The 18,012-nt window shown below is 46.9% G+C and overlaps 1 protein-coding gene across 1 annotated transcript in view; it reads right to left on the bottom strand.

The window, feature by feature from the left end:
- Positions 1-18,012, bottom strand: part of CTNNA1 (catenin alpha 1) — a 391,106-nt gene that overhangs the window by 232,625 nt on the left and 140,469 nt on the right. Inside the window, exons 7-10 of the mRNA XM_086931448.1 lie at positions 7,845-8,048; positions 6,191-6,271; positions 5,670-5,822; positions 4,907-4,999 (exon numbers count right to left, since the gene is read on the bottom strand). Coding sequence (XP_086787574.1) covers positions 4,907-4,999; positions 5,670-5,822; positions 6,191-6,271; positions 7,845-8,048 — 531 coding nt within the window. The remainder of the gene's footprint in view (positions 1-4,906; positions 5,000-5,669; positions 5,823-6,190; positions 6,272-7,844; positions 8,049-18,012) is intronic.

Genomic DNA, 18,012 nt, shown 5'->3' on the forward strand with positions numbered 1-18,012 from the left:
GTAATAGAGGCTTACCTGGACAAGGATAGCCTTATCTCCTTTCGTTTGGGGGGGGGTTGTGTAGGAAGGTACATCCTGACTATGGTTGCCCCCAACTTTTTGCCCTGTGTTTTAGCTGGTTTTGGACATAGTCGACCTGGGACCCTGCCATTCAGGACCCAGGCCTACTGCTCTCTCTTTAAAATGGATTCCATGTACCCTAGGTGCATTTCCAATTGGTACTGGGCCACCCTATCAGACCCTGTAACTCAGGGCATGGGTGTACCCAGGGCTGCCAGGGGCTGCAGCATGTATTATGCCACCCCTGGCTGGCCTCCTAAATTTGACACAACTGGCTGCATGACAGCTGGGGCAAAGTCGTGTAATCACCCTTTGCTGTAGGTGTAGTATACCTATACCTAACCCTAAAATGGACACACAGATTCCTATCAGTCACTCCTATGGCAGGCCTTGACAATCCTGAAGGCAGAGTGCTTGGAATCGTGTGAGATGGTGCTCTGGCATGAGCTGAGCCTGTCTGCAGCTTGCGGAACCAAGTCCTAATAGCTGTTCCATGATATCGCATACCATATACTCTTAAGTGCATTATAATCCTCGCGGTTAAATGCTAACTTTGGTATTGCTTTATCAAAACATGTCGAGTAAGGTGTCATACGAATTGGAATACTAACCCCTCGCCAATTCTGGCGACGGGGTTAGCATTCCACCCTTCTAGAGGGACACGACATGTATGTAACTGTGAACCCCGGTTAAAGTTAACTGAAGCCTCAGCTCCACAAAATGGATGCTGCCACCACAGACACGAGTCTGACCCCCTGCAGCTGGGAGTCCTTCCAGTGAGGGGAGCCTCGACAAAGGGTTTCCTGTCAGGGGCGGTGCTAGCACCGTCCCAGACATGGTTTTGTGTATCCTGGGTAGGCAGGGCTTTTCAGGAAGGTGACTGCTGAGTGGCACCCCGGTGCTCACTACGCATAGGCCAGTCAGAACCAGTTCCAGGGGCACACCAGCCCCTGGCCTGGGGAAGTCCGGCAGGGGAGAGGGGTGTAACCACCCCCCTCCTGGTCCCACCCATAGGCAGGACCTAGTCACCGGGTCAGCCCCCTTTTTTTAGTATAAAGATAGGAGCGGGCCCCCTGTTCAAATTAGATCATCTTTGGAATCAAGATACCACTTTCTTCGAAAGGACTTCACGATTTCTTCTTCAAGATTCTCCCTTGTGGCTAAGGAGTAGTCACCCTGCATCAAGCGGGCACCATCCTAAAGAACACTGCGGTCTGCTGCAAGTCCTTCATCACGAATCCGACGACCCAGCTCGACGAGACCCGGCTTCCCTGGCACCTCTGACCTCTACTCACCTCTACAGCCAAGCTGAGAACCGTGAGTGCGACGAGACCTCGAGGGACCGACGGTCGCCAAGACTGCACGACATCTTTACTGCAAGCCCACCGTGTCCTCCACTGGTGAGTGCTTTGGGGTCCGAGAAGCCCCGACCCTGCGCAGCTCCAGCACCCAAGGTCAGCCTCCCTGCATCTCCACGATCTGCGTGGGGCCCTTCTGCTGTTTGCTGTGCACCGCGTTGTTTGGCTACTAGCCGGCTGGCTTGTGGCCTTCTGAACGACGCCCAACGACTTCACGACTGCTGGTCTGGTTGCTCCAGACTGGCCCTTGCTTCCTTCTTGAAGAGAGGCACCCCGGACCCTCCTGGTCCACTCCAGACGCCATTTTAGGTCCACCGCGTGGGCTTGAATTTGCCAAGGCTTTGTTGCCCAATCCTGGGTCCAGCGACGCCGACAGCTTCTAACTTCGTGGGACAGCTCGATCCTCCATCCTGGTCGCCGACAACGCCTCCTGGTCCGCGAGATCTTCGAGCTACAGCGTCACCCACTCACCTTGTCGAGGTGGCTACCATCCGGTGCCCTCCTGGTGCCCACTGACTACTGGCTAGTAGTCTCGAACTTGGTCCCCTCTGCTTTCAGGTGTCATCTATCTTCGAGATCCAGGCTTGGATCCAACTGAACTTTCTTCACTGGTCACCGGCCAGCATCTTTTCTTCCGGCTCCTGGTCCGTCTACGAGGATTCCCGACGTCTTTTCAGACCTATGCAGCTGCAGCCCCTGGGCTAGGTAACTTCGGCATTTCGGTGCCCCAGCATAGCCTCACTATCCAAGGGTCAGAATCTACTTTCGTTTTCTCCCTACCAGGTCGGGTTCGCCCGAGAACACTAACTTTCTAATTCCTAGCTACCATAGACTTTTGTCCGCATCTCGCGTGAGAGTGCACACACTGCACCCGAGTCCCCTAGGCCTCCTAGAAGTAATCTAACGATTCCCTAGTCAAGTCCTAGCGATTCCAAAAGCTATTAGTACTGTACTTACCTGCTAGGAATTTCGCATTCCACTTTCAGAGTATATGGTTTTCCGTGCCCCTCGGGCATTTGTATATACTGTGCTAACTTAAGTATTTTTGTAAGAGTTTTGGTTTGTGCTTAGTACCCTGTCCTCATAAAGAGTACAGGGCTGTTGTGATCTTTAAATAAATAACTGTTTATTTTCATAACACTTGTGTGGTGTCCTTTCACTTGGTATTCAAGGGGTATATGTGTGGTAAACAGCTGGCTTAACGCGCCCTCTCGAGTCTTTAGCCTTAGACTGCTCGTATCCACGCTACTAGGATAGCTGGTCTATAAGGTTGACTTACAACCAATCATCAATAAGGGTTGCTGGACTGATACATAGTGTTCACTAGAATAGTGAGCACTGCATATCAGGCCACCTTCTCACAACACCTAGCCCTGTTATCAGTAGAGAGATTAGATGGGAACCTGACTGCTTTAAGTACCTGGGGGTGTACGTCTACCATGAACCATCTGACCTCCTGGATGGGAACATTGCTCGCAGCACTCGAGCGCTACGGGGTAGTATGGACTTCTGGGCTACGCTACCGCTCTCGGTGGCAGGGCGGATCGCTTTGCTCAAAATGGTGGCGCTCCCCCAGTTGCTGTATTATTTCCGGGCGCTACCGGTCTGGGTCCCGCCGGCCACATTTAGACTATTACGGTCAATGATGGTCGGATTCCTCTGGGGCTCGGGCCGCAGAAGAGTGGCCCTCAAGACCCTGATGAGGCCGAAAGCCGAGGGTGGGCTTGCGGTGCCGGACTTTGAAAAGTACTACTTGGCGGCGCAGCTACAGACCCTCACCCAGGAGATCGCCAGGGAATTCCGGGGCCCGGAGGACAGGAGAGGCACGGGGAAGGCCAGGCATGTTCTCTCCTTCATAGCGCTGCGACAGCGTTTGGCCTTACAGGACTTGTCGCTGGAGGAGAAGACCATTCGCCTGTGTTGGAACCGAGTCCACGCCCGGGGCCAATTGCGAATACCGTATGCGCCCGAAATACCTTTGGGTATGCTGACGGCCTTGCCCCATGGCGGCGATTGGTCACGGTTAGCGGACTGGGAGGACGCGGGCCTACAATTGGTAGGTGACCTCTACGAGGACGGGGCGCTTTTGCCCTTTCAGGAGCCCATTGATCGCTTCGAGGTTCCTCGTGGCGACTTTCTATTGCACTCGGCCCTGGTCCGAGCGATCCAGGCGCACTGGAAGCACGGGCAGGAGGAACCCCCTACGTCTCCGGTGTGCCAATACGTCATGATGTCTGCGGGTACGGTGAAGGCGGTCACTTGCCTCTACGGTAGACTGATCAATGAGGGGCTGGCCCCCCTCACTACCTTAAGAACCCGTTGGGAGGAGGACATAGGTAAGGAGATCCCAGAGACGACCTGGTCCCAACTCGTGCGGCGAGCCTGGAAGGGCACGCGCCACGCCCGCTTTCAATTGGTCCACTACTACGTACTCCATAGGGCATATCTGACCCCGGCGAAAATCCAACAGTATTTTGCTACGGGCTCGGCGGACTGCCCCAGATGCCAGGCGCCGGAGGCAGACCTCCTCCACATGTTGTGGTCCTGCCCAGGATTGTCCTCCTACTGGATGGAAGTGGGGAAGACCCTGGAGGAGGTGACAGGGAGATCCTTATCGGTTGATGCGGCAGTGGGACTCCTACACTGGTTTCCACATACCCCCAAAAACAAAATTACTAGTAAATTCATTGATTTGGGGCTTCTCCTTGCTAAACGAGAGGTGACCAGGAACTGGAAGGCACGGGCTGGTCCGACGGGGGGCCAATGGCACAGCGAACTCTTGAAATGGGCAGCGGGAGAAAGCACGCTAAGGTATCAGTTAGCCAGGAGACAGCATAACGAGAAGGCACAGGAGGCAGCGCTGAAATGGGAGACATTAGTGCAGGCCCTCAGGGATTATTGCGCCCCCAGCGACTCCGAAAGTGAGGAAGCAGTTCGCCCCGAGTCCCGATAGGCGATTGCACTTTACAGATCTGTTACTATCCTCATGGGTCCTCTCACAGATCCTATTGCGGTTATTGCCGTGCACTGATGGCGGGGTTGGGCAGGGGTTAATTTGGTTTATAGTGTATTGAGGAAGGGGTTTTCTTTTGGTTTTGTAGGCTTGTTTAGAAAAGCAGATGACGGACAGTGGATCATCCGGACCAGCTTCGACTTCCTGCTGAGCCCCCATTGGATTTCGCCGCCCGACCATTGGGTTGTGGGCTGAATGGCTGTGTAAGGGTACATACTTGCTGGGGGACGGAGGGTTGCATTCCACTGATTTTGTTTGATCTATAATGCTGGTCAAATATGTAACAATTTGCTAATTCCTGCAATAAAAATATATTAAAAAAAAAAAATGATAGACACCTATAAAAGTTATTTACAGCAAAAGTGACAATCTCTAAACTAACACCAACTTTATAAGGAAGATGAACAGTTATTCTATATGAACTTAAATTCTTCTTCACACAGTACATTTGGATTAGCTGTAGTATGCTTCATACCTGAGGACACAGTGCTTCAAGTTGACTGGCTGACATTCGAACAAGTTTCACACCTTCTTCATTGTTCGAGATGGAACAAGCCAAATTTGCAACCTTTTGTGGGGAATAAAAAATAAACAGTTATGGTTCTTCAGGCACTATGTTTTCAGTCAATGAGATGTATTGGTTTTATGATAGAGGGAGCTATTATGATGGATGGAAGGAGGGAGCTACTATGATGGAAGGAATATAAAAAGGGAGGGAAGTAGAGGTGGTGGCAGAATTTATGTGGGAAACGATTGGCTGATAAATGTACATTTTAATATAAAATCTTTATCAACAATAAGAGGTAAAGAAACTAACAATACACAGGTGGAGCAGGTGTGCGAGCGAATAGCTGGCTTTCAAAGAAAGTAGACTGGTAAAATGCATTACTGCGCTAAAACGTTTTTCACAATCTCTGCCAAACAGGTTTTTTTTTAAAAAAAATATGTTTATTTTTTAAAAACTATACAAAAAAACAAGACTAATATTCAAATTAAAAACACTCACACAGTTTACATCTTCCAAGTTAACTTATGTCCTGAACTCTGCTACTGCCCATGTACATCCCAGACTTTCAGTAATATGGATATGTAAAGGTATAAATGTAGGTGTATCAGATGCACTTTTATTCTAAAATAAATTAATTGTGCTGTACCATATTAGCACACTTTGTAACATGGTCCGAAATTATAGTACTGAATTGATTTTTAACAAAATAAACCTTTATTGCTCTTCTTACCTCAATTAGTTTATTGGCATGTTCACGGAAGACCTGAGCATATTCCTTAACTTCCTTCTCATTCCCATTCTTGGCAGCTTCAATTAATACTAAAAGAGGAACGTTTGTTTCCAAGAATGAATCCGAAACATGGTCCATAACAGCTTTACGCAGCTAATAAATAAAATAAAAAAAACATTTTATTCCCATTTGCTACATGTACCAATACTTTTTTCCTTTTTCCATTACTTTCACAAAATCTATTACTCAAATCCTTTTCTCCAATTATGTTTCTTTCAGATAAACATTAGAGAAAAATACTGCAAAACATCCAGATTTTTATGAACGGTTTACTAGGGTACATTGGAAACCTAAGTTGGACTCTAGGAAGATTTAGCTGGAAAAGGTGTTTGTAATTCATTGCAAACTTATCCAACAAAGGCCACAGATCACATTTTCAAGTTTTACTCATGTACTCAAAAAATTGCTTCGTGTTTAGCAAACATTAGTTATCTCCGTTGCCCAGATTCTTTTTTACTTACTTGTCTACGCAAATCTCTAGTCTTTTTTGTCATTTTGTCAATGGCAGAATTGAGGGCATCACTTCTTTCTTTTCTTCCAGCCTGTCAAGAAATATACATTTTTAGATTAGTAAACGCAACTATGGTTTTGGAAGGATGGGGCAAAAGAATATTGATGGGCAGCATGTGCGCATGTGTCAATAAGCCTGTAATTGGGAGTAGGGAAATAAGTGTTTTTTAATCAGCAGAGTGAAAACCAACACGGAAGAACATGGCTCAAACTGCACATAATGGCAACAATGCATATAAAACTATAAAAGGTTGTGCTGCCTTATTCAGAAGTGTAAAGGAAGTTCAATCCCCAAGGTGGATTCTGAAGTATATCCCCAGCATAATTGTTCACCACTTCAGTTAAGATAAAGGGGTTTCTGATCATCCTCAATTAAAAGTCTACCTTTAACAGGTTTGGAGAACGGCCAGGTACTATAGTATCACAGGGCCCAAAGCTTGAGTACATGCATAAATGTCCAGAAAATCAATGATGGCTTCAGCCTTGCCGCAGGTAATTTTGGCAACTTCTGAAATCACAATATGTAACAGGCAAACCAGGAGAGTTTAACGTTAGACCTTCCATAACAGTAAGCAAGAGGGGCAATGATCCTAAAGGTAAATGTGAAGGCTTCTTTGGGGGCTATGGAGAGTTAAGGGGCTAGCTGGCTAAACCTGTGCTTTTCATTTTATTTTTCACTAGTGTTTTAGACACAAAATAATGGAGCTCTCTAAATTAGATAGCCGAGCTAATGCCCGCATTAACCACAAGTATCCTACATTTATGAATATCAATAGTGAACTACCAGAACATCTACAGTGACTAACACAGCTGCCTCCGTGACCATTTTGTATTTCCCACCTGAAATTTACCTGTTAATCCAACTACCCCCCGAAAATTTGAGACATTTGACACAGTTTGACTTTCAGTGCAGTCTGTCTATCAATACTATTTTTTATTTTTTAACCATAATTTAGCATGCCTTCTTAAAAATAAATCAGCACCTAGAACCATTCATGCCTGCCGTACGAAATTCTGAGTCCTGTTTGAATTCTGGTTTTACAATTGACAATGGCATTTTATGAGATTTCACCGATTTCCTCTGAAGCAATTACTGTCCAGCGCAGGACATTCTCGGTAAGCAGCAGTGACAATATCACTGATGGAGCCAACACTACCAGGAAATGTGAACCAATATCTTTGAAAATGGATGAGGAACTGGGCAAGTGGAGATAAGAGACACTGGAAACAAGTTATTATGATACAACACAGAGAAACATGTAGACTAAAGGCGGCAGTCACGGATTTAGAGACCTCCATTGCTTCGAAGGCATAATGACCTCTGTACCTCTTTTAAAGAGGCATGTGTGGTTCAAGGCAAATTGGTATTGTCAGGCACCTCTATGAAGGACCAATTGGCAGACTCCCTGACCTCAGAGGGGAGTTCAGCAAGTCCAAAGGTAAAAGGTGCATGGCAATGAAGAGGATTATGTGATGATGTCCATGGTAGGCAGGAGTAGGAAAGACTCCAATGTCCTAAAGAGATGGCATGGTTGGAGATGAAAGAAGTTGCAAAAAGCTTTCAAGTAACAAAAAACAAAGCAAAAGAACATTTGTAATACTTACATTGCCCATGTACTCTGATAAGAGATCCTGTAAGGCTTGTCGAACTGAATTACATTCAGCAACTATACGCTCACGACGATCATCACGTGTACACGATGAATCCGCCATTAGGGCTGCTCCACTAATGATGCTTTCCAAACGCTCTTCGAGGGAAGGCCTGAAACGATCCTCTTTGAAGGTGACATGATCCACGATAATTTGCTTCTGATAAAGAAAAGATAAATATAATTTGTATTTAATTTCAACATAGTCTAATCAAAATACTGTTACTTCCCAAAAAAAAATTTTTTTTTATCAACTCTTCACTCATTCCTCCCATCGGAGTACCCATGAAATCTTCAATTGTTAGGTCTGTTTTTTGCTTCCACAAAGAAGTATGCTAATTTTTGCACATGGTGAGTGGCTTCCTTTTATCATTGTGTCATCCACTTAATAGACCCTTGCTTTTCAGAGTTTTGCTGGTGGTACTTTCGTAGCGCACCATTAAACCGTTTTCTCATGTAGACCTTTATGAGGAGGTTGTCAGGCAGCTAAACAGCACCACAAGGTGTGCCTGCATCCTCCAGGACGAGATATAAAACAGGGCAATCCCATAGCCCAAGATATGGGTCAATAAGTTAGATGAGCAACAAAAAAAATCTCAACCAGGGTCATTTACTATAGAATTCATGAAGACAATGGACTGTGCATTTCCTACAAAAAATTATTTTGGAAGTCCATTTGAAGTTATTTTCATTCGAAGGAAATTTGTGACAATAAATTTTTTGAAGCACAGTTAATTCTATAAACAAACCAATTAAATAGATGTGATCCGACTATATAATGCAATTGGTTTTCAAACTGCTGCAATCAAAAACTAAATTTTTTTGCTTTGTACTCTTGGTAAATGCAAACAATTAATACAAAAATGGTTGCATAAACAATGTTGGTTCAAAGTATGGAGAGTACAGCAAATAACAGGTAGTAGTTAAGGTTGAAAAGAAGTTAAAATATCCAATGAAATGAGACCATCTTATAAACCATCACAATCTGCAACACCCGATGTCTACTTGACCAAGCGGACGTTTCAATCCTTATATCTAAATAGGGGGCATCACAAAAAAAATGTAGCCGGGCACTGTGCATCTTTTTGCTTCATCAAAGAAGCTTTGTGTTCAATCTGCAAAACGTAAAACAAAATGGGAGAGTGCAAAGAGTTCACAGAAAGGAGCAAAATGCAAGATCGGAGTTATAATGTAATTTGTCAAGATGGATATAGCTCCAAGAGAAGCTGGTTAGGAATCAAGCGTGTTGCTGTAACATAATTAATCATTACTCGCAATTTTTGTGGTTGCATCTTGGCCCCAGGAGCTCTTGGCACCTTCTAGATTTCTCTGTATATCTTATTTTGACAGTTCCTTTACCAACCAACAAATAAAACCCCATGGCTTCTATATAGCTAAATTCAGATCAAATTATAGAGCAGTGTAGTAGAAAGTTGGCTCTTTATGTGATATATCATTAATCTGATCTACTGGTAGATTCCATGGGTTCCCTTACTGGTTGACAGGGCCGGTTATGCAATCCCAAAGTGCTCTGTTAGGGGGTAGTTTGGTCGAGCAGTCTTAGGCTTAATACAGAGGAGTGTAAGAAATTTGCAAATGCACACAATGGTTAATGCATGACAACACGTTTCATGAAGGAGATCTACACCAATTTATAAATATGTTAAGTATCTTTATATATGTAGGCCATTAGAGAAATATCGTTCAGGTAAGTAAGTTTTTAAATATAAATTCTTTTCACGAAGTGAACAGTGTAAATTCGGAGTTCTGCAATGTTATTCTATGGAAGGAAGACAAAGTCTGAAAACATAAGGAACAACGCCTTCCAAGACCAATTTCCAGGAGTTAAGGTGAGAGGTGGGCTAGGTAGCACCAACAGAACACCACCAGAGGCATGAGGGCGGTCGGTGCTGGCTGCAGAACAGCATTGGGAGCCCAATGTATTTCAATGGAGATCGGTCACAACGGAAAGAGGCTGCATGCTCTGGCCAGGAGGCCAGTCGGTCTGAACCAGCAAGTGGGCTCAAGCCTTGCGATGCTTGGAGATGGGGAACCCCTTTGGTCCTTTTCTCCACGCCAAGGGGCGGTGGGTGCAGAGGTGTCTTTAGGTGTCGGGCTGTTCCTTACCAGAGCAATAGTGGTTGAGGGGGCCTGCATGCAGAGGCTGCAGGCGATGTCGGGGAATTCAGGAGGGGTGAAACCATGATGGACTCTAGCTCTGGTCGGAAGGGGAACCTTGATGGCACAGTTGGCCCACTTCAACTTGGGCCAGAGGCGAATGGTGTAGTGGCTGCTTCAGGTGTTGGGTTTTGGCGGTTCCTGAGGCCTCAGAGTCTTCTTTTTGGAGTTTCTGCTGAACAGGTAGGCTGTTCACAGGAGGTCTAGAGTCTTTTTCGAAGGCAGGCAGCCCTCCCAAGTTTTTGGAGTCACAGCTGCAGAAAGAGTCTACTTTGGTGCAGTTTTCGATGAGTGATGCAGAGAGGCCGACTGGGCTGAGGCCAAGTTGGGTACTCTCTTCTGTCTTCTCTGCTTTTGGGGCTTTTCAGTGTCCTCTCTTAGGTCATCAGGATGTGGTGCCAGGGACTTCCCTAAATACTGAATTTAGGGGTGTTAGGGGAGTGTAGGATTGTACACAATGGGCTGTTTACCTTTAGGGCTAATACGCCCCGTATATGACCACTTCCTGTGGAAAGTGGACATATTAGTGTTCAGAATTCCTAGATATGCCATAACAAAGATAACTATTTCTGAAAAATCGTGTGGACCTCACACTTAGCCCACCTTAAGTGTAAGGGTGATTCAGGAATTCGACTAATTAGTGCGAGGTAAGAATTGGGTGGTGTGGGAGTTCTTACCTCGCACTAATTAGTCGAATTCCTGAATCACCCTTACACTATTGTTTCACCTGCTAATTATATTATTCCAACTGTCCAACTCTTGACATTTACACTTACCGTAGTCACCCCCAACCAACACTCCAACTACTCCCTGCTCCGGCCCCCACCCCCACCACGCCACATCCACATCTAGACTTTCACTGTTCTGATACTTATACCTGACCACTCACCCACCGACCTACCCACCTCACTCCATGCCCCAGTCCTCGGTCTCCCGCTCAAATTGCCCTTCTCTCGCCCACAGCACTGGTTCCATCGACAACCCTGTCCTGATGACGATCCCGACTAAAGGGGATCGAAACGCCGTCGACTTCACAGCTTGAATCATATGACGCATATCACGTTTTGTGCTCCTGTTCAATTTTTGACAAATCTTATTTTAAGTGATTACAACTTGTTTTTGTGGAGCTATTATTTGATGTTAATACTTTAGTTCATGCGTCAATCACGCTGTTCACTTTAGCACTTGCACCATCACTATCACCAATTGTATATAGCACCTTGCACCAAGTGCCACTGGGTTGTCACATGATCTGCTCTGTACAGTGCTGTTTTAACTGTATTGTCATGTGAAAGACCATTCCCTTCTGCTTCTTGGTGAATAATACTGCCTTTTTTCAAAAAATTCAAATGACTCCTTGGTTTCTTCCTTTGTGTAATGCATATTGCATACATTATTGAAACTGTCTTTGCATGATACCTGCTGGGAATTGTTTTTGCTTACACGACACACCCATCCCAACGAGGTTTATGGGTCTTCTACTGTTGTTCTTATACATAGATCCGGTGAAGAGCAGAGTAGATGCCCACAATACTACGCTCGATCACCAGGAATCCCAAATATCGGAATCAGACTACAATCAGGCACCACAACGGAACTTCTTCGCATGGACAAGGTACTGGAACTCATAAAACTCAAGAATGAAGACCTCTAAGACCGTTCGGGGCTCAATAATCTCCGCAGTGAATTCTGGATCACTCACGATGCAATCTCTAAAATGGAGGATTTTGTGGACACCTTGCTAAGATCTCTTTGGACGATGAAAACTGGGGACAGTTCTGTGCCAAAGGGCCCACAGGTCACAGGCCTCTGACCGCCATTAGAAGCTCCCCCCCTGTCTATTGTGGCCCGTCTGTTGAACTATAAGGACCGCAACATGGTCCTTAGACAGGCCAGAGAATGGGGAGAAATCCAATATAAGGGAGATAACTTATTGTTCTACCCAGATTTCACCATGCAGTGCACACGGCTCGGCAGGACTTTCTACCAGTCAAATGGATGCTGCATCAGGCAGATATAAAGATTGCCATGTTGTATCCAGCCAAACTCAAAATTATGAACAAAGGTAAAACACTTACTTTCACTGATGCGAAGCAAGCACTCAAGTTTGCCAAACAAAAGGCCAAACCAAACTGATCCCAGGCTGGCTCGCCATGCTCTCCAACGGATGCACAACTGAGCGACAAAGACTAGCAATGGGCCATTCCTAAAGATGCATTGTAGCTTATGAGTTTCAGTATTGCTTGAGATGACAAGTGCCTTGTTTCTTTTAACATGCTTTTTTTTCTGTCGTCATGTGATGATGCCGGGTAATTATGCTACAGCTTCACCAACAGAAATGTTTGATTGTAGTCACAGGTTGGTTTGCGGTGTGCCAAGTAGCGAAGGGTCCCTTCCTAATGCTGTTACGCAGCCTCCCAGCCTCTATGGTGGGTAGACAGCTCGGAGGCTCTACTGCCCCAACGGATAACTCCCAGCTGTAAATGTTGTGAGTAAGGGTAACACAACCTAACGGGGGGGCGGAGGGGGGGCGGTGGTGGATGGATTGGGGCAATGGTGATGTCAATGGGACTGTTTAAGGCATTTTCAAAGTCATTGGCTAAGCGACATGCACAAATTCTATATCATTTGTTGCTAACTGTTTGGGACACAGCACTCATCACTATACATGAAACATGGCAACCTCCTCAGGACGCAGCCACTTGTCCCCATTAAAACGATGAATAGGGCGGCCACGATTAATCTCATCACATGGAATGTACGGGGTTTAAATGACGGTAGAAAGATCCATCTAGTACACGCATACCTGATTAGAGACAAAGTTGATATCTGCCTGCTTCAGTAAACGCACGTAATCAGTAATTCTCTCCATGCATCACTCACCAGGGGGTGGGAGCTGTCCTACTCGCCGACTTATTCCAACCAGGCAAGAGGGATCGGTGTCCTTATACAAAGGGGCCTGGCTTGGAAAACCACCCACTGTGTTAGCGACAAAGAGGGCGGTTATGTCATACTAGAAGGTACAATTTCCAATAATCCTATAAGCCTTCGCTGCTGTATAAGGGCCCAATGTTGATGTCCCTGATTTCTTCACTAAGGTTTGGTACCCAATATCCAGTGTCGGCCCACGGACAGTGCTCTGGTGCGGCGACTTAAACATCCCGCTGGACAACATACTAGATAGAGCCGGCAGTTCCAGGCGCCCCACCCTCACACAGCCACAGCACTATTTACGATAATCACTGATAACCGCCTCACTGATATTTGGAGTGACACGCACCAGGAAATGCGCGAAGGCATATGCTTCTTACTGCAACACAAAGCATGGTCTAGAATTGACTATTGGTTAGCTGCAATGGCGGTCGATGGTCACCCACCTGCTGCACACCCTCTGACCAAGCATCAGTTAAATTAATTCTCCAGCCCCCCATGTTCTCCTGTGGGCATTCTTGTGGAGATTGCCAAGGATAGCTCTTGGGTATATGGTCTTTAAAGAGGAGATGCGCGCAGCTATCCAAGAATACTTTAAAACAGAGCACTGGCTCAGTGAACTCACCAGACATGCTTTGGGATGCGTTCAAAGCAGCTATGCGCGGAACACGGCATACTTAATCCAGTCGATCTCAAAACTCGAATCAGTAATTTCTACACTGGAAGCCCACTTTTATCACAAACGACCCAGACACTTTGGCCAGTAAATGCGACAAGATGCCTGCATATCAGGAAGAGGTACAGAGGGAGACCCTCTTCCTAGGTAAAGAATCTCAGGATCGCAAATATGGCGAGGGTGACCAACCTGGCCAAACTCTGGCCAGGCTGCTCTAGAGGCCTCATGCCTCAGCCTACATCTTGGACCTCTTAGATGCAGAAGGCCGGAATCGGCCTTCCACCCCAAACCTTCTACAGATTATGGCCAACTTATTTGCCCATCTTTACTCCGCCACTCAGATAGCAGGACCCGCAGTTCTACAGGCCTATTTAGACGCCGTATAATTGGTCTGGTTATCAGATGACCATAGGGAATTCCTATCCTCTCCCATCATTGTACCATAAATACACCAGACAATCGCTAGTCTTCCTCCAGACAGGGCCTTGGGGCTGGATGGATCAACTGCCGCCTTCTATGAGGAATATTTCAATAGTTTAGCCGCCAAACTCCTAGACCTTTATCAAGACGCCCTTGAGGTGGGCTACCTTTCTCCATAGATGTGGGAGCCATAATATTCACACTCCTTAAACCAAGCAAATTGGCTAATCAATACGACTCAGATCGCTCTCTGTCTCTTATCAACATAAAGAATAAAATATTTGCTAAGGTACTTGCGAGCATGCTTGAACTGTTGCTTCCAGTGATGATCAGACCTGACCAATCTGGCTTTATTCCTGGCCGCTCCACAGCCCACAACCTCAGAACCCTATTTGCAGTAATGCACTATTTGCATCCACAAACCCCAGCAGGGGGTGCCTTGCTTAACGCCACAAAAGCCTTTGACTCTCTGGAGTGGAGTATCTTTTCCCACTGCTGTGAAGAAAAGGTCTTGGTTCAATGGCAAATTAGTCTTCTCTATACCCTGCCCTCAGAACGAGTGCACCACAATTGAAAAATGAAAGACCCTTTTCCGACCACTAGTGGCACGAGGCAGGGATGCCCGCTCTCTCCTTTACTTGCGATGGAGCCCCTAGCGGCACAAATCTGCCAACACCACGCCAATCAAGGGCTAGGCTTCACAACCCGCAGCCTCATATCTTTATAAGCTGATATCACCCTTTATGTCATAGGCTTCGAGAAGAACCTTGGCCCACTGATTTGCAAAATCATAAGATTTGGAGGCCTCTGATGTACATATAAATTGGGCCAAGTCACACTTTTCCCTTTAACAGAGGAATAGCCACTCCAATGGGCCACTGGCCCTGTTAAATATTGAGGTAGCCTGGTCAATAGAAATGTTGAAGAGCTGTGGCAAGCCAACTTTGGCAGGTATATGGAATAGCTGGAGGACCGTGTCCCAGTGTGGGTTAAGCTGACATGGCGGGACAAACAGCCATAGCGAAGACAGTTGTATTACCCAAATTCCTTTACTTATTCGTGAATATCCCTATCCCGATCACCAAGGCCTTATTTAAACATCTCCGCTTCAACCTAATCACGCTAGTCTAGGCTAGCCAACAACCTCATGTGAAATATGATCTATTAGCACTGCCACAATCACAGGGTGGGATAGGTGCACCGGACCTGCAGCTATATGTGCTGTATGCCCTGGCACACCTTTTGCACTATTGGACCCCCCCACACACACACCCTTTCAACCGCACGTAGCTGTTAAGAGACCGGACCTCCCCATGGCCACTATCCACAGCACTATTCCTTCCAGACAAAAACCTGCTTATGAGATTAACACACCGCAGTGCATGCACAGGGCATGGGCATGGCTGGCGAAACGTGAAGGCAATACCCAGCTTAAAGCCCCGTTGCGGAAACACCCCCTGCTCCCCTGCTAAAAGATAAAGGCGCAATGAGCCATGCCAGTTAAGAACAAGTTACTTACCTTCGGTAACGATGTATCTGGTAGAGACTTAATTTAGCTGCAGCTTCCTTAGCTTCAAATATCCCCGGAAGGCAGAACAAGATGCAGAGCATAGACAGAAGATGCAGAGCATAGGCAGAAGATGCAGAGCATAGGCAGAAGATGCAGAGCATAGGCAGAAGATGCAGAGCATAGGCAGAAGATGCAGAGCATAGGCAGAAGATGCAGAGCATAGGCAGAATAGGAACCTTGGCCTGTGTGAGCCTGGGCCACCAGAGGCACAAGACACACCATTGAGCCCTAGCTCCTCGGTGAACCATCATAGCAGCCGGCAGCAAGGCTGCAACCATAAATGACCGTGAAGGACAACCAGTCCAAAATCCAGGAGCAAGGACAAAGTACTATAAGCATCACCTAAAAGGAGGTGTCAAATCCAAATAATGGATCTGTCGAAGGCAGCCTTGTCAGAGACTGCAACCACTAGAGTACAGGGAAGGCAAGAGACGGCAAGCGGTTGAAGAATGGAGACTCACATCGGACAACCCAGGGTAAGGATTGTAAAGGACACATGTCATGAGCATACCTTCTAATCACAAGAATGGGCAGAAAAAAGGCACAAACAGAATGTAGCCTCGGGAGTTGAAATGAAGAGGAAACGTCCCTCCGCAGAGGAATAAAACCACCCAAAAGGAGGAGAAGGCAAAAACCTGAAAAGGTTGTAGCAGGATGGGCGGGCGTTGAGGAATCAGCGGCTAGACTATGTCTCTACCAGATACATCGTTACCAAAGGTAAGTAACTTGTTCATCTGATTGAGACGTCTAGCCACAACTTAGAATAGATACCAAAGCCATATCCATAGAGGTGGCGGGACTGCGACTAAATCCCACCAAGGTCCAGAAGAGCCTAGTAGTCAATAACATGACTAAAGGAGTGTTGTCTACCAAGCACGAAACACAGTGGAGACAAAGTGACAGTGCAGCCACCCACCATACCCCTGTGCCCTGAAGAGAGCAGGAATCCAGGGAAGGCTAGGGCACCACAGCCCGTCCAGTATAACACAAAAAACCCCAACATGTAGAGGGGACGAGGAAGAAAAACATCAAGCCAGAATGCTTGCACCTGAGCAACAAAAAATGCCGAACCTTGAAAGAGGCATGAAGGATCCCCAGGATCCAAGGTGTGGACAAGAAGCCAGGGTTAGCCCAGCTAATTCAGTCAACCTGCATAAAACATTGTGAAACCTGCTCCTGTAAAGATACAAAGGCAGCAGGGCACTGACCCCTGCACAGCACAGGGCGACATGGCAGAAAAACACACCAAGTAAGAAACTGATATGAAAAGAAAGTGCAGGTCCTCTCGGCAAAACAGACAGTCAGAGGACTTGAAAACAAACAACCCAGCCGTACGGCTATACCGACAATATAGAGGAACCAACCTGCCTCTGATAAAAATAACTTGCCAGAAAGGAAGTACGCAACCGAGAAGAAAAAGTCAGCCAGCCAGTCAGTGGCGCAGCATACTCACGGTAGCCCTGACAGGAGCCGGGAGACCGCAGTCTCAGCGTGGGACCCAAAAAGGTCTAATCCGTCAAATAGCATGTCCTGGAGGCTGTCCCAGATATCATCACGGAAGCGGCTGTCACACATCCAGGCATGACAGCGCTAAGACACCGGCCTTGAAAGAGCACGGCCCACAGAGTCTGTGGCATCCAGAAAGGAGCGTATAGTAAAATGAGCGTATAGTAAAATGAGCCATTTCCTTGCCGTGAAGGACAAGACAGAGTAACTCCGGCCACAATTCCTCCGTAAGAGAAGGATGCAAGGTAGCCACGGAGTCCCAGAGTGTGGAGGACAGACATGCAAACACGCATGTAGTGTTTAAAGCATGGATGGCAGCGCTAGAAGAAGCAAAAAGCTGTCTGCCACATGCGTCCAGCCACCAGGATTCCCGGGTGGGAGGAAACAAGGCAAAGAAGAGGAGTCTTGTAAACCAAAAACCGCCTGAATAACCAGGCCCTGAGCAGCAGGATGGAGGGGCAGAGTGGATCCCCCGGGGCAGGAAGGGGCCTACCTGCAATGGCTTGATCAACCGCGGCTCCGGAAGAGGGCAGTGTCCATATGCCACACAGGACTTCCAATAAAGCACCCCAAGGGGTAAGCAGGGGTTCCACTGTAATGGGCTCAAGATAAAGCAGATCCGTTAAGGGATTGGAAATGAGTGATTCCACAGGAGGCTGAAAGCCAATGATAGCAGCTGCCCTGGTCATGGTCATGGTCCGCACGTAGGCGGCCCCCAACTCAGTCATCACCCTAGGAGGGGACAAGAGGCAGTCAGTAGGAGACGGTTGGAGGCTAATTCTCCCAGTTGCCACAAAGAGCGGGGCTGGGGAACAACAAAAAGGCCATGCCACACTAGGAACC

The sequence above is a fragment of the Lissotriton vulgaris genome, chromosome 7 (assembly GCF_964263255.1).
Source record: "Lissotriton vulgaris chromosome 7, aLisVul1.2, whole genome shotgun sequence".
Classification (NCBI taxonomy): Eukaryota; Metazoa; Chordata; class Amphibia; order Caudata; family Salamandridae; genus Lissotriton; species Lissotriton vulgaris.